Source organism: Dermacentor silvarum, unplaced genomic scaffold (genome assembly GCF_013339745.2).
Source record: "Dermacentor silvarum isolate Dsil-2018 unplaced genomic scaffold, BIME_Dsil_1.4 Seq236, whole genome shotgun sequence".
Classification (NCBI taxonomy): Eukaryota; Metazoa; Arthropoda; class Arachnida; order Ixodida; family Ixodidae; genus Dermacentor; species Dermacentor silvarum.
This window is the reverse complement of record NW_023605909.1, coordinates 1,123-26,696: the sequence shown is the minus strand read 5'-3', so window position 1 is coordinate 26,696 and position 25,574 is coordinate 1,123. Positions and strand designations below refer to the sequence as shown.

Here is a 25,574-nt window from a genome sequence, read left to right as displayed (position 1 = left end):
ACGTTGCCTACATATTTAAATACACGCATTAAAACTTGTTCTCCTTAGGACCTATGTTTCTTTTTTTTTAATTGCAAAATGCGAAGTAAGTAGCAAAAGTGTGCAGCTTTAGTGCATATCTGCTATTAACAGAACTAAGACATAAAATGTGGGGAATTCACACGCAGTGGCAATTGATGTTATGCGAAGTATTTTGCAGGTAGTTGGCTATGCGAAGGTTAAGCGTTGCTGTCGGGCGTTTCGAAATCAACACTCGTCTGAAAATTGCTTTTGAATATCTGTTCAAACAGAGGCGACCAACAACCGGTGGGTGTGCTGCTGCTGAGACACCCGGATCTTTTCATGTGAGCCACCTGGTTCGAGCGCAGGGAGGGAGTTGGATGACAAAGCTGAAATGACGACAATGCAACGACCACGACGCCATCACAAACACAACCACAAACCTAATGACGGATTCAGCTAATATACAACTTGGGCCACTGGGTTGGCATAAAAACATAAATATGACAACCCCCATTATTCTAATGTTTAAATACAAACTATAATAAAAAATGTTGTGCTTAAATTTGTTGGATCTATATAAAACTTCATCAAAAGATCACATACTAGCATAAGCAAATATACAATAAAAAGCATATACCAGCATAAGCAAAATTGTATACTTATGCGATTTTATTTTATTGCTGAAGCCATGAAAGCAGAAATGCCTTATAACACTTTGTTACAGCTCAAGCAGATGTCTCGTCTAGTTCATTTCCTTTTTGGCGGAGTTTAATTTGTTCGTCACTGACGCTTGTACATATCGACATAGTTCCTGCCAATGGCAACAGCCGATTTCATTATGATTATGGTATGCAGTTTTTCAACTCCAAGTCCTGCTGCTGGCATAGCTTCCTACAGTTGCAAAAATAATATAAAGTGAATATGGGCGGGGCCAATGTGCAGACATTCCTTAACTCTGGCATGTCATCATATGTTTTAGAGCGCCGCTCGCGTCGTCCCTTGGCGTAACCGAGCGAACGAGCACAACGAAGGATGAGAGGTGGGGGATGAAAGACGGCTATAGCGAAGAGAGTGCGAGGAGGCGCGCGTATGGCGAAAACGGGAGAAGCGTAGTGCCGTACAAGATGGGCTCTGCGGCGACGATCGCTACGAGATGGCGCCAAAGTAGCGCGCCGTCGTCTGTTCACCGATAACGTCCGGCGAGCGCGTCCACCGTTACCATATATGGAAACAAAGCGCTGCATGACCGAAGGTCTGTATGCGGCGGCTGCTGTGAATCGCGCCCGCGCGTCACCCACGCGCTTCCTCTCGCGATCTCCGGTTTAGCGAGGCAGTCGCGCCATGCCTCGCTCTGTTTGCAATATGCTGCACGAGACAGATTGCCCGCTCCAGCAAATCTATCGCGAAATGAAAACACATATAGAGCTGCGCTGAAATTTCTGGTTAGGGAGTATCGTAATCGTCGGTGATATCTTTACTTCTCACATAGACAGCCCAATAATACTGAAACATCCACTCATGAGGAATAGGCAGTGGGAGGCATGGCTTGCGGACGAGGGCCGGGAGAGCCAATTGGCTCTTCTGGACCAAGCCCAGCGAGCCGCTCGTGCCAGTGGAGCCCTGGAATAAGGGCCCCAACCAGCGTGCCTTCTTTTATTTAATTTATTTTCAATAAAGTTTTTACTCACTCTTTACTTATCCCATTTCTGTCCAGAATGATGCAGTTGATTCTATTTCCAAGGTTGTTTTTCAATTGCTCTTAATTAAGCTTGGAAGGCAGCATTCTACACTCTGTTTCTGTTCTTCCTGGATTTCAGGCGGTTCGTTGCTGGTGCTATGAACTTAGCTTCCTGGTCTGGATGCTGGCATGTCCTTTCTTCACCCTGGTCGCAGATGTTTGACAACGCAAATAATTGGCAGAGAATTTGCAGGTCATGCATTTCTGCTTGCTCACCAACTCCAATGAAATTTGTTTTACTTCGTACCGTAGCAAGTGAGATGTACTTCCGTTTCGTCTGCTTGTTCCCACGTCGTGCAGTCGCGCGCGCTGAGAGCGAAACTATGTCATTTTCTACCTTGTTCCAGCGCACGATCATGCTCTATCATCCGCTTGGGTCTGCCTCAGTGTTCGTGTTGCTTATACCGCTAGTCAGGTGGTCTCGTGCACAGCGCGTAAAATCGCGCGCTGCGCGAAGCGAGACAAACGCAATGGCTCGGATGCTCTTATCATTGAGCTACCGCGGAGCCGTTCTCCCATCCACTTTCTGGGGTATTTATGTTTATGTTTGCGGACAGTTTGTTTTTTCACCCATTTCCATTAATTTACCATTTCTTCAATTCAATTAGTAAGTACAAGTAATTTCCCCTATGTTCTCCTTGGTGTTGGCTTCTTATGATATGGTATTAATTACTTGTACTTACTAATTGAATTAAATGATACATTAATGGAAATGAAAATTAATGAATATATATATATATATATATATATATATATATATATATATATATATATATATATATATCAGCCTATAACTATGATGCGATATACGTATGATTAATTTTACAGTGCCTTAACACGGCTAATATATATCCACCACATGCATACGCGCAAGCAGAAAACGCCCGTTTGCGGAAAGTGATGGCGCAACTGAAAACCGAAACCTCGAGCGAAAGGTTCGGACTACGTAGCCTTCGCTGCAGTGCCACAGAAAGTTGTCGCCAGGTGTAGATTACTGGGAGTGGGTCCTAGAGTCACTGGAAAAATTTTTCCAGTGACTCTAGTGGGTCCTAGAGTTACTGTATCTACGGGAGCATATAGAGTAACTCTAGTGGGTCCAACGCAGACTCCCCGCTGAGGCTTTTTTTTTTTTTTAATGAAAAGTTGGTGGCGCCACCATCGCTTTCTCCCGAATGAGCGGCCTCGCGCGCCGGCCGGACGCTTGTCGCGTCGGAGACCTATACGGCAGCTGCCTGGATCTTTGACAGGCGGATACTCGGTGGCGGCAACACTGATATTAATCCTCACCTATCAATTGTAAATAAAATGGAAAAAGAGCGGCGGAAAGAATGCAAACGACGCAACAACGACGGTGCGTCGAGCAGACGACAGCTACTCAGCCCGTGAGCTCGCCTCAGCCAATGCGCGCTGCCGAAACGGCCGGAGCTAGGGTGGCGAGAATGGGGAGGTGTGAACACAGAACACCCACATGGTGTGAATACCGGCGGCGCAAACGTGACCCCCCCCAGCGCACCGATGCCGCGGGGCAGCGCTGTTGACCACGGTCAGCTATAAAGTTACTGTATATGCTCCCTACGGGAGCTCCCGTAGGGAGCATATACAGTAACTCTACGGTCAACAGCGCCAGTGAATTTTTGAAAAAGAAAAAAAAAATATTGAGAGATATACAAAAATGCTTAGCACATGTATAGTATACCTGATTAAATCAAGCAGGCTAGGTGACTATTTGTCGCCGCCCCGTTTCAAAGGGGATGCCAACAAATCATCATCATCATCGGTAAGGCACGCGGCTGAAATCGGCGCATCGCCAGCCTCGGGTATCGCGCGCTTTCTGCGAGCGTCAAGGAATGCGTCTTTATCATGAAATCAAAGTTTTATCAGCCCACATCATTACTCCTGTGAAATAGGGTTTTACGTGCCATTATAGGGGTTTACGTGCCAAAACCAGTTCTGATTATGAGGCACGCCGTAATGGGGGACTCCGGAAATTTTGACCACCTGGGGTTCTTTAACGTGCACCTAAATCTAAGTACACGGGTGTTTTCGCATTTCGCCCCCATCGAAATGCGGCCGCCGGGTAGAGTGACCTAGAATATGGGAGAGTGTCCAAAGCGCCGCGCGAATGCATGGGAGGAGCGAAGACCTTTTTGTGTGAACTCCCGCGCCGCGGCGCTGCTGTTCCGGACCCACAACCAGGGGTCATCAGAAAGAAAGTGAGAGAAATAGAGACCGTGAATTAGATGCAAAGAATGGAAACGAAAAGGACAATGGAGATTTACAAGAATGAGAAGAAAGAAATTAGAAGGGAAAATCTGTACGATAACACAAAGGGCAGTGCCTTGCTATTTGAGGCTCGAGCCGGTTGCCTAAGGACGAAAACATATCGGAACAAATATTCGGAATTAGATGAGACATGTGTATGCTGCAGTAAAGATCCAGAGACCACTCAGCACATCCTAATGGAATGCGACGGGATCCACCCAGCGAGAACCGTAGGTAACGTGCAACTCCCAGAAGCGCTTGGGTTTAAAGTGGAAGGAAACATAAACAGATCAGCCGTAGAGATCAGCAAGAGACGATTAGAGTACTGGTGGAAAAAAAGTAGGGAAAAGATGGATGCGACCTGATCTCTTAAAATCATAGGCAGCGGTACAAGGTAAATTTTTGAAAAAGAAAAATAATGATAGGTATACAAAAATGCAAGATAAAGAACATGTATAGTATACCTGATTAAATCAAGCAGGCTAGGTGACTATTTGTCGCCGCCCCGTTTCAAAGGGGATGCCAATAGATCATCATCAATATCATCATCACAATAGGTAGGAAGTGGAATTACAATAGGTACGAAGTGGTGAGAGGGATTTGGAAAGGGGTGATGGTCCCTAGTTTGACTTTCGGCAATGCGGTCCTGTGCATGAGATCAGAGGTTCGAGCAAGGTTGGCAGTTAAGCAGCGAGGGGTAGGTAGACTGGCTCTGGGAGCACACGGAAATACACCAAATCAGGGGGTACAGGGTGACATGGGATGGACGTCATTCGAGGGCAGGGAAGCCAGCAGCAAGATAGAATTTGAGGAGCGATTGAAAGAAATGGCAGAAAAGCTGTGGGCAAGGAGAGTTTGCAGTTATTTGTCCATGAGGAATGTTGATACAAAATGGAGGAAGCTGACCAGAAAACTGTCAATCAAATATTTGGACTGCAGGAGGGTTGCAAACCAGGAAACAGCGGTTAAGAAAAAGGATAAGGAAACAGAGAGGGGTCTGTGGAAAACAGGGATGCAGACGAAATCAGCACTGGGCACATACAGAACTTTCAAGCAAGAAACTGTCAAAGAAAATATCTATGATAATTTTAGGGGAAGCTCTTTGTTGTTTGAAGCCAGGACGGGAGTATTGCGGACTAAGATGTACCGAGTCAAGTACCAAGGTATAGACACGTTGTGCTGTGCGTGTGGAGAAGAAGAGGAAACGGCTGAACACCTCATACTTTTCTGTAAAGGGCTTAACCTTACAGTGCAAAGCAACGGGGCTGATTTTTTCAAAGGAATGGGGTTTAGGGACAGTGAAGGCAAAATAGACTTTAAGCGGGTAGAAATAACCAAACAGAGGTTATCTGATTGGTGGCTAAAATCAAGGCAGGGGTGAAATTTCACCCACCACAAAGTACAAAATATGTTCATAGTCATGGCTAGGTGGCGTATGACACCGCCCGATTCCATCCATCGTGGGCTTTCTCCGCTGCGGAAGCCGCGCCAAGGCGGTGGGCGTCTGCTACGAGTCTGATATTTTCGTTGCTATTAGCCAACATCGCGATAATTTGGGATATATTAAGTACCACGTCACCGCAAGGTAACACCGCAGTGACTTACCGCACAGAGAACGCGTTTGCCGGCTGTGAATACGGGTATTTTGTCTATTTCCTTCTAGCTCGCTTGGTCCGCGCTTACGCGGCTGTAGTAACGCATTCCGCGCGCTTACTTCATTTAGTTATGCGTCGAACGAGTAACGTGAATGTGCTGCAGAAGAAAATAAGCTAGAGACCGCGATAATAACCAAGAGAACGTAGCAGATATGGCTAACTCATGCTAACGCTTTTACACCCTATCGTTTCCTTTCATTTGTTTATTGCATTCGATTTGCTTTACAAGACTGCATCCCGTGCCCTGTAGTTTCTTTATTAAGGCGAAATCCTTAACTGGGCTCTTGGGAAGCGGAATGTGTATGTTGGCCGATGCCGCGGTACCAAAAATAAATACACACCGCGTAACTCTCGCGGCTCGTTCACTTGGTATATATACCAAAGTGTAGTGTGGAAAGGCACTAATGTGTGGCTAAGATGACTGATGGGTCATGGCATTAGTAACTTGACATACTTGCACTCACGTCACGGTTAACGATAAGAATATGACGTGTGGTCATATGACGACGGCCAGAAATCCCTGTGATGCTGTGGGTGTGACGATAAAAATGTGTTGAATGCCAATCTCGATCTCAACGTGTCGAACTTGCCCATATATCATGAAGAACTGAGAGCACAGGTAAAGGGTAATAATATGCAAACATACATAATAATATACAAACATACATAATAACAGTACAAACAATAATAATAAACCCCAGCAAATTTCTGGGGTTTTACACCAAAAAATCACAATATGGCTATGAGAGACGCCGCAGTGGAGGGCTCCGTTAATTTCTACCACCTGGGGTTCTTCAACGTGCACCTAAATCTCGGTACACGGGTGTTTTATGCATTTTGCCTCCATGGAAATGTAAGCCGCCGGGGCCGGGGATCGAACCCGCGTCCTCGAGCTTAGCCGTACAACCTACCAAAGCCACTAATAAGCTATAGCACGGCGTGTATAGGTAAAGGGTACGCGAGAAATATACGCGGCAAAAACAAGCCAAACCGAAATAACTGAAACGCTAACAGTGCAACATTGCATACATATGCCTCATTTCATAATTACGAGCAAGCGTCAGAAAACGAACATGATGGATTACGTATGTGCAACTCGTCTTTCGCCTTCTTGTGCTGCAAGAGCGCAAACACTAGGCGAATTTTAACATGAAAGTAACTTTAGGAATATTTATTGCGTATGTTCGCTGGTTCGTACACAGCAAATATACTTACTGATCACTAACTACGTACTTGTAGTTACGTAATGAAAGAGGCAAGAAATCACCAGAACATAAACTTTTCATTTTTTTTTGCTGTTATTGAAGGTAACAATTTTAGGGATATGTAGAATCAATAGCGATATTTGTAGTGGATCAAATACAGTAATTTTCAAGATGATTTTCCACTCAATCTAATGCAAGCACAAACATCGTCACGCGCTATGAAGGCTTGTTCGTTTACGTAAAAAATTACACGTTACGCAATAACTATGATATAATGAGAAGGTATACATGTTGGTAATTTCAGAGAGGATTCACGGATTATTAAAACAAGGCTATTGCAGTAATAACTTTTACATAACACATTAGTAAATGGCTAGGCCAGTAGTAGCTATCTATTTATTTCAATGTCGAAAAATAAATATTTTTGTTTAGCTATATTGGCTGGCTCGAATGGCTTTTCTTTCGAATTTCTGAATTTGAAAAAACCTTCGCTCACGGTGAACCTTAAGGTACATCATGCGCGAAGTTTGTATTGAAGAGATAGCGCACAGCAAGAATTGTTCGTGTACGCAATCTCTGAAGCGAAATAAGCCAACAATATTGCGTCGTTAGGGCCGTCTTTGCTCTTTCTCTTGCTTCCCTTGCACCTTCTCACACTGCTCTGTGCATAATAAAATATTGTCGTGGCTAAAAAACATTCCAATAAATACATACGCATATAGCTGTAAACCCCTACTGACCGTGAGCGAAAAGCGCGTAATGGTGAGCAAAGCGGTCACTGCACGCACGCAATTATTTCACTTGACTGCGCGCGTAATTCACTTTTATTGCGATAGCAATTATATGGACACTTCAACCGGATTTCTGCCGTCGGCGTCGCCGTCGTCGTCGCCGTCGCCGTCAGGTTCCGTATAGATAAAATCTTCACCGCGCGCCGTATGCCCGAGCGGAAGCGTGCGGGGACGCGCGCTATCACGGAGAGCGAACGCACTCAATCTCCCACGCGCAAGCAACGAAGCGGGAAGCCAGCGCCGGAGGGAGCGGGCGGGGGGGGGGGGGGGGGGGGCACTTCCACTTTGCGAACAACCGCGCTCGTCGCTCGACCGCACCGTCTCTTATCTCTCCCACGCGCAAGCAAGGAAGCGGGAAGCCAGCGCCGAAGGGGGGGGGGGGGGGGGGAGGGGGCATTTCTACTCTGCCACCAATCGCGCTCGTCGCTCGCCGCACCGTCTCTTATCTCCACACGGCTCTGACCTTTATGCACTGTGCATTCGCCGCTCAGTTTCTGTTGCAGCGATAGACCGCACGTACCTTCGCCCGCTGCAGCGTATGGGCTTGCTGCCAGCGTTTTGACAGTCGGTGTCTGCAGTCATTCAGTGTGATCTATTCATGTTTTTTTGTGCGCGCTCACACCACGCTTGTTCATTCAGTTAGTGATAGTCGGGCCACATTTTCCAACGCACGCTACACATGTAATGCTGCCCAGATCGGCAGTGCAGCGCTACAGGTGTGTCCCTTCGCACGCGCTGCCCACGGGAAGCGCTTCTCATCAACACCACCGTTTCACACGCGCCTTCTCGTGGTCATCGAGTCTCTCTTCATGTCGGTCTACTTACGCCGCAGCACACCTGCTTACTTAATCAGCCCATGTTTACTACAATTCATATTGCTACCAAAGCCGCTCACCTTACTTCGTATGACATTGCTGTGTTGCTATCGCATTCATTGCTTCGCCCTTAGGGCGAAACTGTGACATTTTTTTTTTTTTCTTGCTCTTATTCTTGCGAGCATGGTGCTATTGGCCGCCTACCCATGCGAGTAACGTTTCTTTTTTACGTTCTTTCCTTGCGCGGGCTCATTTAGCGCGTTTCGACGCACGCACAGTTACCGTAATACCGTTCCCAAGCTCTAGCACCGGAGCTAGGCCGCGCTAATGAATTTGATACGTTAGTTTTTGCATTATATTGCTGTCCAAGCCCAAAGAAACGCTCAAAGATAGGTGAGCCCCATGCAGCACCACACTGTTGAAGTTAAATAAAGTTTAAGTGTTTTGCGTGGAAAATGAACGCAAAAAACTACAACGCGTAGCAGACGACCCTCGCTTCCCGCGCGCTTCGCGAGCGCTAAAAGCCCACGGGTCCGGAGCAGCAGCGGCGCGGCAGTTCACAGAAAAAGGCCCTCGCCGGAGCCGGCGCTTTCAACCGCTTTGGACACTCTCCCATATTCTAGGTCACTCTACTCGAAGGAAAGCGCCCCCGGTATTCACCATAGAGTTAATAACTTATAACTCTGACTTATAGCTGATATGAACTCTATGGTATTCACACCTCCCCATTCTAGCCACCCTAACGGAGCCAACGTTTACTGACCGGAGATTTAAAATAAGGCGACGGCAGCGCCGCCACAATTTCAACGTTTTTTGCGTCAGCCTCGGCGCTCGCCAAGGTGTCCGCTGGACTCACTGTAGCGAAGTTCAAGTCTGCCGCACCGATTCTGGATTGCAATCGATGTGGCTTGAAACAGCTTCATTTTGTATGAAAACGAGAGGCCGCGGCGATCGCTCTTCCCATCAGATTACAGATAGTGCAGACGGTTATCACCTGTGGTGCTTTTGTAATTTGGAGGCGCGTGCGCTGCTGGTGGTTCGGCGCTAACTGCAGGGGGTGGCCCGCAGCCACCTGTCTGTGGCCCGATATCGCTACACCGCGCGAGCTTGATGGACGAGTCAGCCTCGCCGGAAGGTGGCTTGCCGGCAAAGTATCAGAAACTCGCCTACGAGTACTCCAAGGTAGCGCATGCACTGACGTGGGGTCATCCTCCCTGCCGTGAAAACTAAATGTCGCGTGAACGCGTGTTTAAGTGAGAACACTCGCTTTGGTTCATTGTTTTTTGCATGACCGTGCATGTTGTAAGAGGCCGCAGGGGCGCGGAGTTCGGACCCGGAACTTGCGCGGCGTTGCCTCTGGCTTCGGAGGGGGTGGAGATAGCTGCTTCTGAAGATATCGGTTATACGAGAACAGACGTGATTTGGGTCGTTGCTCGTGGATCAATTTAGAAAGGACGCCTATCGCACGTCGCGTCAAGCATGCGACTTTCAGATGTATGTATTCTTAAAGACGTGCTTGCCTGTTCTGTGCATGCGTACGCGCGCGCCGGGATTCACTTCGTTTTCACCGCTTTGTGTATGCTGCTATAAAGTTGTAGTCGTTTCGATCAGGTGGTCTACATGACACAGCTGGTGTATGTGTCTTCTGCCGTGATGTGGCGAGTGCACGCTGCTTTTCGCAGCACCTGTGTGTTGATCTTATCGTGTAACCGGCCGCTTTTTGTTCTGTTGCAGCTACGTGCGCAAGCCCAGGTCCTCAAGAAGGCTGTGGCAGATGAGCAGGCCAAGAATGCCGAGCTCAAGGTAAAGCAGCAAACTATGTGGCCGTTCGCTACTTCAGCAAGCACGCCAGCATTATTTTCCCCATGGTAATTTCAGGACTGCTTGAAGGACAAAGACCAGGGGATGCGCAAGCTGCTGCAGGAAGTTGAAAGCCTGAACTTTTGCAACCAACAGCTAACAAAGCGTGTCAGCTTCCTCCAAGAAGAACTTGAAGAAGATCGGTCAAGGAAGAATAAGGTGGGGAGGCTCTTTCTAAAAAATGTGACCCCGCTGATTGAGTATGAACGTATTCATCTACTTTCCGAAATGGCTGTGTATAATGGGCAAGCTGCCATTTCAGAATTCTTGGCAAGAGAGTGCATACATTTCTCGAAGCATTGGCAGCCTATGGGAGCAAAAGATGAAGCCAGGTTGCCTGCACTTATTGCTCTCAGCACAGGCACTGCACTTTGGGCTCACGAGTGTGTGACGGGATTTTAGCAATCTTGCGGTGGCCTGCTGGATTTTTAATAATACATATTGCGCGAGTATTGAATGCACTGTGTGTGAACACCTTGTAACGGCAAGATCAGACATGTACAAATTACAAAAAAGAAGTAATAAAGTTAAGTTACGGAGTGCCTGGCAAAAAACTAAGTAGGAGTACCAATTACCGTGGATCTAAGCAGACACCTGAAAATCGAGAAGCCAGAAAAAAATGAAAATTAAAGGGTCCTCCAGTGTAAGCTGACCCCAAAAAAAGCACTAACCTTTTGAAGCCTCAAAGAATGAATTTTGGTGAAAGTAGTGGCGAATGCAACCAGTCGCTTGTCGTCATCCGTGTCGAGATGACTGGATTCCTTGTTGCTCTGCTCCTCCCACAGTGCATTGTCTTCTGTACGCCGTTGGAAATACACTTTCTAAACAAACGCACAGTGATGACAGCCGAGATGTCCTCCCGCACACTCGCACCATTCAATTTGCCACCTGCCCCTACAACGCGCTTGATGTGACCAGACGGCCACACGGGCCAAATCCTCGATTCTAATCCAACTTATGACTTTTGTATCCCGCTTAAAAAAAGAATATGTAATGACTTGGAATCGAATAAGTATGATACTATATTTCTGAAAGTACTTGAGTTCAGTGCTAGTTGCTGTAAAAAGTAGCTTTTACTTTCAAGTTACTTACAAGTCATATATTTTTAGAGAACAATAATAAACTAAGCATTTTCAGAATGGCATACTTGTACTCAGGAACTGTTGTTTAACAAAATTTGAATATTGCAGCTTGCTCCTGTTTTTCACTAGCTAACTGTCACTGATAACCAGGGGCAAAAGAAATGGGAGCTAGATTTTCTGGATGCAAGTAATCAAGGTTTGAAAGTTATTGTTGTGGTTGCGCACATGTTATAAGGAGCTTTGTAAGTAAGCTTCCAAAAATTTTGTTGCAGGAAGTGTGTTTCCTATTAGAGTTGTAAGCTTCAGAGGGTATATACAGTAAAAATTTCAATTAAAACTTGAACTGGAATTATAAACTATGGAAGCTTCACAGTTCTGTGTCTTTGCACTGGTGACTGATATTTTGGACCCGAGTGCATGTAGCCGTGCGTAGCTTGGCCATGTCCGGGGAAAAGAGGATCCTGGGCCAATGCCGGGTGTTTGGCCCCTCTGTGGAGGCAACACACCTCTTGGCCTCTGCTTCACGTACACGGCACCCCCGGACTAACTTACCTGGGGGCAGTCACCTTTCCTGTCCCTCTCTCTGACCTTTCTCTTATCACTTTCCTGTCTTCTATTCACTTCGTCTCACTTCCGAGTTTCCAGGTGGAGCAACCAACTTTGGTTGCACATAATTGGCTATAGCATAACATGTAGCTGGCATCCGCAGGATGTGTTTCTTACAAGTCCTGCAGCATCCCCTTGTTGGGCTCCATGGTGGATGGCTGGCATTACTGCCGAAATAAGAACAATTTTATGGTTAGTTCATTTCTCACCCTTCCTGATTGGTCCCAGAAAAGGGGGCGCACCGAGGAAGTATTCAAATTTTTTTGGCTGGCAAACTGAAAACTTTCCTTGATACCATGTGATCCACCCTGAGAAACTAGAAAAGACTAAGATTAATTTCACCTTTTCTCGTTACAAAATGTCTTACTGAAGCTATTGGTCCTGGCTACAGTGCACCTAAGATGGCTAGCGGTGATTTTCTTTTGGAACTCTGCGAGAAAAAGCAACATGACAGGCTCTGTAATCTAGCATCATTCAGTAATGATCCTGTGGCAGTAACACCACATCGAACCCTGAACACCATTTGTGGTAGTGTTTCAGAAGGTGATTTAGTGGAATTGACTCAAATTTGGAGGGTTGGAGTGACCAGAATGTAATGAATGTGAAGCGAATAAAGATGGACGTGTGACGGGCAAAAGAGATCCAGACAAAACATCTTATTCTCATTTTTGGCTCAACCATTCTGCCCCAGACAATCGAGGCAGGCTATGTAAAAATCTGGGTCAGACCCTATATGCCAAGTCCTCTTCGATGCTTTAAATGCCAGCGTTTCGGCCATAGTCCACAGAACTGCCTAGACCGACAGACCTGTGCTTAATGTAGTGCCAATGAACATTCCTCTGAAATGTGGGAGAATGCTCCACACTGCGTCAACTGTGATGGCGAGCATGCCGCACACTCGCGGTCCAGCCCGTCCTGGAAGAAAGAAAAAGAAATTGTCATAGTCAAAGTCGTATCATTCATGGAGGCACAAAGGTGTGTACCATACCTGCCCAAGAACAGCTTTGCCGAAGTGGGGTGTCGAGGGACAGTGCCACAATGCCTTCCAGGTGGCTGTCAGGCCCACACGCTGTGAGCCGCTAGCGATGCCATCCGTCCCAGATGAAGGGGCCATCGACCTCCAGGCAGCTGGCCTCAAGGGTCTTGTCCCTCGAGATGAGGCTTTCACGTCAAATGCACTGCTTGCAAGAGCGGGTATCCAGTCGAATGGATACGCGCCTCAAATGGAAGTCAAATGGCGCCACGAGTCAAATGGCGCGTCAAATGGCGCCACGAGCACCTAAAGAGCAGCGAGAATCTCCCAACTGCTCCAAGCAAGAGAAACCTCGCATCGCAGGGCCTGTAAAGGGCTCTGTAAGTTAAGTTAGTCTTCTCACAATAGACACAGCACAAACATCTTCTGCAATATAAACACACAAATATTTCAGTGGAACGTTGGGGGACTCCTCCACAACCTAGATGATGTTAAAGAACTACTTTTTAAACTCGCTTCAAAGGCGCTGTGTGTTGAGGAATGCACAGACAAACTTTCTTTGAGAATATGCCATTTTTTGGAAAGATCGTGACGGCGCCCTCGCCTCGTCGGGCCATAATAGTAGACAAAGGTGCCAGCAACTCCAAATGCTCCTTAAGGCTGTCCTTGCACTGCTGTTCAATAAGCTGGTCACTTCCATCTACATCCCTCCCATCCATCAACTTCACAGAACTGAATTTCAGAGCCTTATCAATGAACTTTACAAACCTTGTTGTTAGAGTGGTAAATGCACATAGCACCCTGTGGGAAGACTCCCATTGTGTTGCGAGAGGCCACCTAATAGAAATTGCTTTTTTCTTCAGGTGCATGCCTCCTTAATAAGAATGAACCTACATTCTAAAGCCTTGCATATAAAAACATTTTCCTTGACAGACCTAAAGCATCAGGTGCACTCATGCTGTACATAGAGTGGAATGTCGAGAATCTTTACGGAAGTGATCACTTTCCGATTGCTTTAAACCTAATAAAACCACAATTTCCCAGATGGAAATTTGATTCAGGCGATTGGACGCAGTTTGGCAAATCTAAACTGTTGACCTGAGGTTATGTCCGTGCACTCAGTATTAATGAAGCAGTGGCCTACCTAACAGTGTTTATAATTGAGGCTGCATCAGTATGCATCCCACAAACTAGAGGGTCTGCTTTTAAGCGACACATTTCCTAGTGGAGTGAGGAATGTAAAGAAGCACATAAGAAACAAAACAATGCATGGTGTCTCCTTTGTAGCTTCCCCAATAGCAGGAAACCTCCATCAACTGTAAGCATATCAAGTCGCAAGGAAGACGTGCACAATGTGCTGCTAAAAGAGAGAGCTGGCAAAAGTAAATCTCAAACATTAATTCCTATATGCGAGAAAGAAAAGTATGGAACAGGGTAACAAAGTTAATAAATTGACTGTCTTACCATTTGCCGTTGGTGGAAGACCAAGCCAATGCTCTTGGCAAACATTTTGAGCATGTGTCCAGTTCGGCAAACTATTCAGCATCTTTTCTCAAACACAAATTAATAAGGGAAAGTAAGGCACTGAACAGGAAATATAGCACAAATTAACCGTACAACCAACCATCCTTTTAGAGTTGCTGAGTTCAGAGCTTCTTTGAACAGTTGTGAGAAGCCTGCTCTGGGAGCTGATGGAATCATGTATTTAATGATAAAACACCTTCACCCTAACACACAACTAGCACTGCTGCCTTTTTTCAGTAATATCTGGGCAGCAGGATACCTTGTGCGTCGTACCCTGTGCCTGCGTCATACCTGTCTCTCGTCCCTTTTCGTGCGCTAAAAGTGTAAAAGACACAGATACCTTCCATTGGCATGGAAAGAGGCTGTTGTAGTCCCTGTCTTGAAACAGGGAAAAGACCCATCCTTAGGGTCAAGCTACCATCCTATTGCATTAACGAGTTGCCTATAAGTTATTCAAAAAGATATTTACTGTCGATTATTACACTTTCTTGAAGCAAACAAATTGCTCGACCCATATCAATGTGGATTTCGACAAGGCCGATCCACACCCGATCATCTCATAAGGATTGAGACGTGCATTCGTAAGGCTTTTGCTCACAGTTTTTTCTGTCTCTGTTCCTTGACATGGACAAGGCCTACAACAATACTTAGCGTTATGGAATTTTACGAGACCTCTCAGAAATGGGTATCTGTGTCTCACAGACCCCGTGGACGAGGCGTAGATGCCGGACCAAATTTCAAAGCCGACTTATCAGCTTCCGAAAATAATCCCACGAAAGCAAGGACAATTAGTTGTGGGCCCTCTGGTGTGCCAGCGAACGCCGGTTGTTGTCCAATGACCGAGTCAGAGCCCAGAGTTGCCAAAACACAACAAAATATATTCTTCACACAAGGCAGTTACACACGTGCACACTTGGGCTAGACACAACACAATACAAATCAGATGGGTATTCACAAAACACAGGAAAATAATTAACGACAAGCACTTAGAGTCCAACACATAAAATACAAAATGAATAGGAACACGAAGTGTCCAATTGTATTCACCCGTGTTGGTCTTCAGTCGGACGATCTCGGCGTAGCTCGGGACAAATCTTGAAGAGGGAACTTCTTCCGGAAATGCAAACGGCTCAATGAACTCGTCGACTAGCTTGCCAGGGAATCCCCTTGTTCCGCAGACGGTCAATCTTCACGTTGCATCTCTTCACCGGAGCGGTCTGTACTTTTCTAATTCCCACACGGTGTTTTATATCCTTCACAGGCGTTCTCGAACCTTCCTATCGGAGTTGTGATCCCGTAGCATGTCCAAAGCCTGGGAATCTCCGAGTCAATTCATCTTCGACTGCCGCCGTCGGAGCGTCGTCGAGGGGGGGTGATGACTCATCCTGTTAGTGCACACTCATGCTGTAGTAATCTCTCTCAATTCGCCGGGTGAGAAGGTGTCTCGGCGCCTGTGCTCTCTCTCTCTTTGGTTACCGTTGCTTCATCTATGCTTCTAGACGTCTAGACTCCATTGGTCGCATCAGCTGTTTGAGGCGTATCCGCTCTCCCCCTCTGTTGAAGCTGCCGCGGGCCCGGCGTGTTTCTTTCGCTGGCTTGCGTAACACGTGGCGCGCGCTTTGATTACACGCTCTTTTGTGACACTGTGGCAATATGCTTGATGTAATAGAAAGTGACTTAAATAGAAAGTGACTGAAAGCGGTTGGAGTTGGCAATGCCAGTTATATTTTCCTTAACAAAGAGGTTTTAGCTTATCTCTAGACTTACCGTTTGTGGATTACCGGCTTACCAGAACTGTGGACGGCAGGAGCAAAGCTGGTAGCGACATCTTGTGACAATTTGTTCAAACTAGACCGCGCTTAAAAAGTATTTGTGCTGCATCAGTATTATCGCTGAAGGAAAATCATCATACCATTGCATGTTAACAATTACATCACTACCAACACTTTACACCAGCAATTAAGTAGAATATGCAGGTCATGGCAATATTAGCTTTGCATGCTCTCGCTTTAGACTCTGCTGCGTCACCAGATGTTACTACCAGTGTTGTTGCTGCCACATCTCTTTCCGGTAATCTGCAAATGGTAAGAAGGTTGTGGGCAAGCTAAAACTGTAATATTTTTACATTTCAGTGAAAACGTAATTGCCCTTGGTCTTCATTGTCTGTTTTCTTCACATTGTTGTAAGGGAACACTGTAAAGCATCGCAGGCAGTGCCAGTCTTGCAAGCAGTGATGCAAACCCCGTATCGAGTCTCGGGCAACTTTGAGCAGTCACTTTTATTTCAATTCGTTTTAGAAGAAACACCATGCAGCAGCCACGGCCTCTCCAATGCACCAGGGCATCATTGACGCAGAGTTGCAGAGTCGCATTGAAGAGAATGAAAAGCTGCACTTACAGGTACTTGGTTTAAATGTTTTTGTGGCTAAACTCTGTACCGGTACACTGTCTCAGTTTTTTGAACGTCCTGCTTTTTGTTGGCAGTGCTGGAATTGAGAGATCAAGTCTGCAATGATTGATTGAAATGCTCCTCCTGGGTGCATCTGCAAAAGTTTCCCTAACGCAGGGCTTACCCACACAAAGTGGACGCTTGTTAGCTCCATTAGACTGATTCTTGCAGATATTTAGGAGAACAGAAACAAATGAGGCTTGATATTTCTTTTTTTCTTTAAAGGGGCCCTTAACCACTTTTTATTGAAGTCAAGAAATGCATTTGAAGTTAAAATAGACTGTGAGATAAATCCGCAAAAAGTACTTCAATGCATTCAGCATAAGCAGAGTTATTGGCAATCAAAGGTCACCCATGATCCTCTTTGCGGTGCTCCCGCTCCTTCAATGCCTTGCACTGTGAAGGCGCAGCGGGGCGTGCCCACAATGCACCACCTACTGAACGTCACCATGGCACCAAGTTCAAATTCGATTTTGGATGTTCCCGAAGATGCCACTATTTCCGATTTTGGCACTTACGACGCGCCAAATGTGATTGCCCTCAGCAACTGCGGTGCGCTCAGCGAGTGGACTCCTCACGGCCATCGTGGGGTGCCCCGAACGTTTGCTGCGTAGCGAACTGCAGATACATGCAACCGTGTTGTGTGTGCGCAGCGTTTGCCTTGTGCATGATCGTTCAGTAGCAGCCGTGTATGGGAATATGCTGTATGACGAATTAAGGGCACAAAAAGAGTGAGGAGAAGGCTTCTATTGCAAAGAGAGTGTTTAAGAAAAAGGTGACTTCGCGCTCCCCTTGCGTGCTCCATGCGCCGTGCACGACTGCAAAATGTAACCGAGATATTTACAACGGCGTATGCTATCCACGGACTGCGCTTTTTCACCAAGCCCGACAAGTGGTGCAGGACCGCCTTTAATTAGAGAACCTGGGTGATTTACGGGCTTGCTTTCACATATCCCGCAGTGTTGGCAATGATTCTTTCGTAAAGTAAGAACGAGAACTAAGGGCCATCATCTAGCTCATCAAAAGCAACAGCTCCATTAAATGTGACACAGTGAATGAAATTTCATTTCAGAAAAAATTATGAAAAGTCAACTGCACCGAAACTTCATTTTGGCTAAATAGGTTATAAATGACTGTTGAAAATAAAAACAGGGCAAGAACACACAGAAGAGAGAAGCCATGCCATGAAGCGCTGTCTATCAACTGGAAGGTGCCTTGTGGTTGTGCTTTCTTTTCCTTCTTTCTGTCTGTTCTTACTTTCAAAAGACAACCGAGTATGCGATCGAAGCCAAAGCTGCTGGTGGTGTAACTTTTTAAAATTGGCACCTTAGCAGACGTAAGCAGATTCCAGATCTCACTGTTGCACTCGTACGCACCCAGACATTCAACATTCTGGGTTTTGTTGTCATTTCCAGCGAGCACAAATGGCAGCATTCCTTTTAGTTTCAGCATCAATAGTGTTGATTTCTTTTTAGCTTTACACAATGCTTCCACTCATATTTCAAGCATAAAGTTTTGCAGGTAGTATCCTTTGCACCCATGCTATCGAAAATGAGTTCAGTCCAAAATTTCTGTGCAGTTCAGTGTCACTGTTAACAAATTTGTGCATTTCCTCTGGCAAAATGTCCAGGTGTCAGCTGCGGAGCTTGAACACAAGCAGACAGTTGAGAAGCTGGAGATGGAGTTGGACAAGGTGCGCCAGGCACTTGCCACACACGAGGACCAACTCAGCGATGCTGTTGGCAGACGGGAGGAACAGATCAGCAGGCTCACTCAGGAGCGAGCTAAGCTTGAGGTGAGCCCCATTACCTGTAGTTGATGTCATTGTTATCGTCCACTTGGTTGAGTGGTGTTGCACAGCGTGTTGCATGCACTACAAATGGAGCTCATGCTCAAAGGGTTGAGTGGATATTGAGCCAGGGAATGCAGGAATGGGAGCATCGAGGGCAGAGCAGCGTTTGCCGGCCCACATTGGACGCAGTCCTCTTGATGCAGGCCCGAGTGGCTGCTACTGGCACCGACCTCCCCTGTCCTTTTTTTCCAAAACCAGTCTCCTGCGGCACTGGCCGAGCACTTTTCCCTTGCAGTCTTGTGCTTCAGCCACGCGGTATCTTTGTCTGGAACGGGTTTTCATTGGTGTACCACCACTCCACGTCATCTTCTCTTTCGCACATTCAACATGCACCGCTCTTGCGCACTGTTAGATACGGACCATTAACTGACATCCGTCAAGTTTTCAAGCTCAACCACTCGCCGTCACCTGTCCATCCTGGTGCGCAGGGGCGCGTCGACCGTGATATCGGTCTCGTCAAACCAGTTGTTTATCCCCACCTCGTGCGCTGCATGTCGAGCTTTCGTCTGCCCCCTGCTTGACTCTTCCCGAAAGTGCATCGGGAGGCTGGCACGGTTCCAGGTAGTTGACCCTGGACCCGAGCTAAGCAGTTTTGCAGCTCTAGAAGGTCATTCGAGAACAACCCGTCCCCTCCAGCCAGCCGAGAACCTACCAGGCGAGGAGGAAACGCTGGACGAAGGCAGCCATCAAAGAGTAGAGCCCTTGGAGTGATGCCATTGGCTGAATATGACGCCACTTGTGCAGGCCCCTACGATTGGAGGAAAATGATGACACCTGAGCTGACTCGACGATTGGCTGAAAGTGACGTGACCTCGAGAGATCGACTGGGCTAAAGCGAGAGACAGATCGAGAAGAAACGTCCTTCTTGCCACTGGCCGCAGCGTCCGATTTGCTGCCGGCCGTCGATGCCTTTATTACTGTTCTTTGCTTTGTGCTGAATCCTGTAAATGAACCTTCAGTTCTCAAAGTCCCGATGTGCAGCCAAATAAGTCGGAATTAACGAGAGTTTGATTGCATTGAATAATGCATACGCCGGACGGGAGCAGGCACTTTGTTGAGAAGCGTGCTCGCTGCTGCCCTTGTCGGTGAGATTTTCCCACGGAAGCCGCATTGTAACCGGTGTTTCCTCTCACGTGGCTGCACTGTAAGCGGCATGCGTGGAGTTCTATGGGAGGGTAAACGGGAGTCGGAAAAGGCCGCGTTGTAGCCAGTTCTGCACTATAAACGGTTACGTTATAAGTGGTCTATGCTGTACTTGGTGTGCTGTGTCTGCTCTCTGAGTAGAAAGACAAAACTAACTTTTATTGTTCAAATCTTGACCGCTGCAGCGCCGAAAACCTTTGAATTTATTATTGGGGCAGAAGGGGGGGAGGATGGGTGCACTGGCCCATGCGAATCCCCGTAAAATTGGCGTGTTGGCCCCTAGTAGGTATCGACAGATGTCCTCTATAATAGAAGGCAGTACTGCAGTACTCTCCCTGCAGCACCGGGTAATTGGAGATCGCCTTTGTCCTGCGGTGAACATAATGATGATGATGATGTATCAACACGACACAGTTTAGGTGCACAACGTATGTGCTCCTCGCAAAGTTTCGTGCAGTATGCCGCATTAACAGGTACTGCCTGATGCTCCTTTTTAATTATTTTTTAATTACTGAAATGTTTTCTCTCCTGATCACTTTATTTGGCCTTAGACATTAACCCTTTGAGGGTTGATTTTTCCTGCCAAATGCGACCCTCGAGGGTCGAATTTTTTATTGAAGATTTAAAATCTCCCGACTGAGCTACAGTAAAACCTCGACAATTCGAACTCGGTTAATTCGAAATTTCGGTTAATTCGAAGAATTTGAGCGGTCCCGTCATTCTCAATGCAAATTCTACCGGATAATTTGAATGGCCCGCGCGGCTCTATTCGGATAATTCGAAGTTTCCGGCTAGTAGCAACGTGCGGCGGTTAGGTTAGGGCGCTCCGTACAGTCGCCAACCGATTTTCCGAGCTCGTGGGGACTGAAAAATAGTCCGGAAATCTCGTTCGGCCGAAAAAAAAAAAGTCATTAGTGCGGCTTTAAAAAAAATCTTTAATAATGCCCTGCCTCATACTACGCTTGGAGAGGATCGACTTGCTTGGATTTGCGCAGCAATGACGTCGTCTCCGTGTACAGTCGACACGAACGCCACCGCGTTGGCGATCTCCGCCAACGGAGTTCGCCATGGAGATCCAAGAAACGAGCTTCGCACCGCTTAGCTCTCGCGAAGGTACAGGAAGTAACGCCGATCACTGAGACATGGGTCTCCGAGACACCTGCTCGGTGTACACGCCACGTTCAAAATAGCAACCGAAACTTGAGAGAAAAATGTCAAGTTTCGCCCTAAGGGCGAAGCAATGAATGCGATAGCAACACAGCAATGTCATACGAAGTAAGGTGAGCGGCTTTGGTGGCAATATGAATTGTAGTAAACATGAGCTGATTAAGTAAGCAGGTGTGCTGCGGCGTAAGTAGACCGACATGAAGAGAGACTCGACGACCACGAGAAGGCGCGTGTGAAACGGTGGTGTTGATGAGAAGCGCTTCCCGTGGGCAGCGCGTGCGAAGGGACACACCTGTAGCGCTGCACTGCCGATCCGGGCAGCATTGCGTGTGTAGCGTGCGTTGGAAAATGTGGCCCGACTATTACGAACTGAATGAACAAGCGTGGTGTGAGCGCGCACAAACACGAAGAGATCACACTGAATGACAGCAGACAACGACTGTCAAAACGCTGGCAGCAAGCATACGCCGCAGCGGGCGAAGGTACGTGCGGTCTATCGCTTCAACGGAAACTGAGCGGCGAATGCCGTGTGGAGATAAGAGACGGTGCGAGCGAGCGACGAGCGCGGTTGTTGGCAGAGAAGTGCGCCCCCCCCCCCCCCCCCCCCCCCCCTTGCTCCCTCCGGCGCTGGCTTCCTGCTTCCTTGCTTGCGCGTGGGAGATTGAGTGCGTTTGCTCTCCGTGATAGCGCACGTCCCCGCACACTTCCTCTCGGGCATACGGCGCGCGGCGAAGATTTTATCTATAGGGAACCTCACGGCGACGGCGACGCCGACGGCAGAAATCCGGTTCAAGTGTCCATATAATTGCTATCGCAATAAAAAAACAAAAAAACTCACTGAAATAACACGCGTGGTGTCAGCGCGCACGAGCGAGCGCGGCCGCCGCAGCCCACAGCGAGCGAAGGTTCGTGCGGTCTATCGCTGCGAGCGGCGAGAGCACAGCCCATACGAAAGGTCAGAGCCGTCTGGAGATCGCTATCAAGATACGCTGCGCGCGAGAAACCGCTCCGGCGCTATACTCCGTTTCATACATCAGGTGCAACGCGGTGGAAGCTACGCAAGAAGTACGGTCCTTAAAATGTATCACTCCGCGCGTTCCGTCTATGCTTCGCTGCGCGCCAGCGGCGTTTGCTCGCGCGAGCTTGCACGTGAGGCTGCCGCGACAGGCTGCAAATAAAAAACAATAACGAAAAGCTAATTGATCTAAAACAATGTGTTTGCAGCCATATGGGTACATGGTTTGCTTGTTTCTAAGGGTGAATTAGTTTTTTCGTTCAGAAGTGATCTCATGTAAAGAACATTTTCACAAAATTCGGTCAGTAAACACCGAACTACTTCTGAGTGCGAACGCAGCTACTGCAAAAAGTATCTCTAGCCTCCACAACGTTGCACCTGATGTATGAAACGGAGTATAAGTACGCAGTTGTTAGCTCTACCCCCCACGGCCTTTCGCACGAGGGAGGAAGTCGCCTCCGCCGTGCGTTCGCTCTCCATGAAAGCGCGCGTCCCCCGCGCTAGGGTGGCTAGAAGGGGAGGTGTGAATACCGGCGGCGCAAGCGTGACCCCTCAGCGCACCGATGCCGCAGGGCGGCGCTGTTGACCGAGGCGCGGGAAGGCACGCAACCGAAATGAGCGCATCGCCAGCCTCGGGTATCGCGCGTTGTCTGCGAGCGTCATGGAATATACGTCTTTATCCATGAAATCAACGTTTTATCAGCCCACATCACTACTCCTGTGAGATTTTATGGGCCCAGTTCGCATTGCGTCGATAGATTCAAACGCGTTTTTTTTTTTTTTTTTTGTCCTCCAGATCAGAATCATAGGGGCTGGGGGCTCTGGAATAATTTCGACCACTTCGGGTTCTTTAACGCGCACTCACACCTTACGGCACACAGGTGCCTTGCACTTCGACTCCCTCAAAATGCGACCGTCGTCCTCGAGGTCAGCAGTAATCACCCTATGCGTGCCGTACGTACGACCTGTAAACTGCAGTCATTACCCGATTACTTCTCGACGTACAAACCACTTTGTGCCAGCGCTTGAAGACGTGTAGCATGTCCTTTCGACGCTCAAATAAGCAATTTACTATGATTTCAGACAGCAACAGATCTGGTCATAAAATAGTTTATTTAAGTGAGGAAAACAACTATGGGAAAATTTGATCTACAACACGCAATATTTCAGTGCTTTTAGTTTATTCTCAGTGCCCTGCTGAATGACACCTTTAAGCAAAAAATGAATCCTTGTTACGCAATAAAAACGTACAACTGATGCTGTCAGGGCAGCAGAATGCTCTAGGCAACCAATTTTTGGCACATCACCAATTGATCAACTGCATAAATTAACTTTGCCACAGCTTTGGCATGCAAACGAGTGAGTTTGTTTTCAATAAGGGCATTAATTGACCAGCTTGTAGAATGGTTCTGATAGACTGATAGATATAAAAGGCCCCCAAAGTCCCTTCTGTTTGTTCTTTAGATTCCACAACGGTTTCGTTGTGAAGCTGCCCAGCCAAGTAGATGCTACAGCTGGCAATTCTCCTTCTCCAATGAAGAACACTACCATTTTGGTTAACACAACAGGCGCAGCATTTCGTTCAATGCAAACTCTGCAGTCCAGTAACGAGCAATGTTTTGTTTAAACTTTTGCAGTGACCACAGTTCCAAAGGTCGCTTAAGCTCGATAATGAACAATTCTTCTGCGACTGGACTGGGCATTCCATCCCGCTGTATATTTACAGCCTCCACGTCTGCCGGTGGGCATGCATTCCCCCGTCTTGTCAATAGACAAGCGCCGCTTCTCTTGTAAGATAATAATAATAATAATACTTTATTCGTACTCAGAGAGTCGAATATGTAGTCCAGGCATACAGGGTCATAGTAGGCGGAACTGCCTATACCGGAGTGGTTTGCGTCCCGAACCTGGAACCCGTGGAGCGTGTGAGACATCTCTTCTTTTTCTTTCTTTCGTCAGAGTCCTGCTAATGTATTTTGGCAAGTTCGGAAGTACTGTGGGCACGGCATCTTCTGAGAGGGCAGGAATGTGACGTGGTATCAAGACTGCAGTTCCATTAATAAAGTCGCGAACGATAAACCTAAGGAAAAAAAAAAGGCGGTGGTGATCAGATTGAGCTAGCGTGAAAGGCCTCGTGAATAATACTAGGATGGCAATTGGCAATGCCACGACGGACGCTGTGCAACACGCTATGTATCGCGAGAAACACCACAAACAAGGCGACGAGACCAAAACTGACGGCGAAGGCACGGAGGCGAGGCGAGGCTGGCGCGGCTATGCTTCCCGCGCCGCGAGCTGTAGCGCCATATTTCCCCTGGTGGCATCGGTGCGCAAGGGGGTCACGCGCGCCTGCAGGAAAGCGCCGCCGGTATTCACACCTCCCCTTCTAGCCACCCTAGTAGAGCCAAATAAAGGCTACCGCTCTAAAATGCCAATTGCAGACTTAGTGCATGCTCAGAAACTACCGCCGCCATGCAAGATTCTTGCCGGCGTCAAGAAGAAATTGAATTGACGATTACTTCAGAGCAAGGGCACCTGGCGAGTATCTCAGATAATTCGAGCAGGAAAAGTCAAAACATACTTAAACTTGCTTTAGCGCGGGATATTTAATATTGTGTACATTCCCCTGTACGGTTTACTTCTATATTCCACAAGCTTGCTTCCCCCCACCCCTCGTTACAATTGCCCGCAGCGGCGAAAAGAACTCTGGGGGACAAGCACTTCTGTCCAGAGCAATATTTCCCGCCTTGTGCCAATGTGTGTGCGTGTGACGAAGAACGAGAAGGACCACATAAGTTTATGAGAGACGTTGGAGTCTCTGCGTTAGCGTGAGTGAGGAAGTGCGAAACCGGGCGTCGAACCAACAGCAGTGCGCTAGCCTCGGGAAGACACAGCCGTGGTCAGCGCTGCATGTTGCACATGAACGAACGCCGATGCACGTTTCAGCTCACCTGTTTCGGTCAGGACCATTCGTGGGACGAGCACTCCGGTGTGGGCAGCCCCATCCTTGACCGGAGCCGCCGAGGGACCGCGTATGGCGCTTTGCCGCGTAACACCGCTGCCACGGCGTACAGCACACCCGTGACACCTCTGAAAATAGCTGCCAACACGTTGTTGCAGTTGCTGCTCGTCAACTATGGCAAGCACCCACTATGTGGGGTACGCTGAGAACCGGGCCCTGCACAGGTATAGCAAAGCATCGTGAGCCCAAATGCATGAAATGTTCCCTTCATGCAGAGAAACATGGGTCGGGATATTCACTCACGATTACACTGACTCATACTCACTCAACACAAGTTTCGCAAGCGCGAGACCGAGGTTTAGTGAGCGACGAAAGCTGTAGAATGAACATGAGTGTATATGAATGGAAGTGGGTGCCTGTATGTTTGAGTAGGCGTGAGTATCAACGTGATTGACAATTGGCGAGTGTGATTG

At 47.5% G+C, this 25,574-nt stretch overlaps 1 protein-coding gene across 1 annotated transcript; it reads left to right on the top strand.

Annotated features, from left to right (window-relative positions):
• Positions 1-9,422: 9,422 nt before the first annotated feature.
• On the top strand, positions 9,423-25,298 carry LOC119434768 (protein phosphatase 1 regulatory subunit 21; the record flags this gene model as incomplete). Its single annotated transcript, XM_037701845.2, has 6 exons — positions 9,423-9,651; positions 10,204-10,272; positions 10,348-10,488; positions 16,812-16,913; positions 18,593-18,757; positions 25,086-25,298. Coding segments are annotated over exons 1-6 (762 nt in total), but the record flags the coding sequence as incomplete, so codon positions are not given.
• Positions 25,299-25,574: the final 276 nt, after the last annotated feature.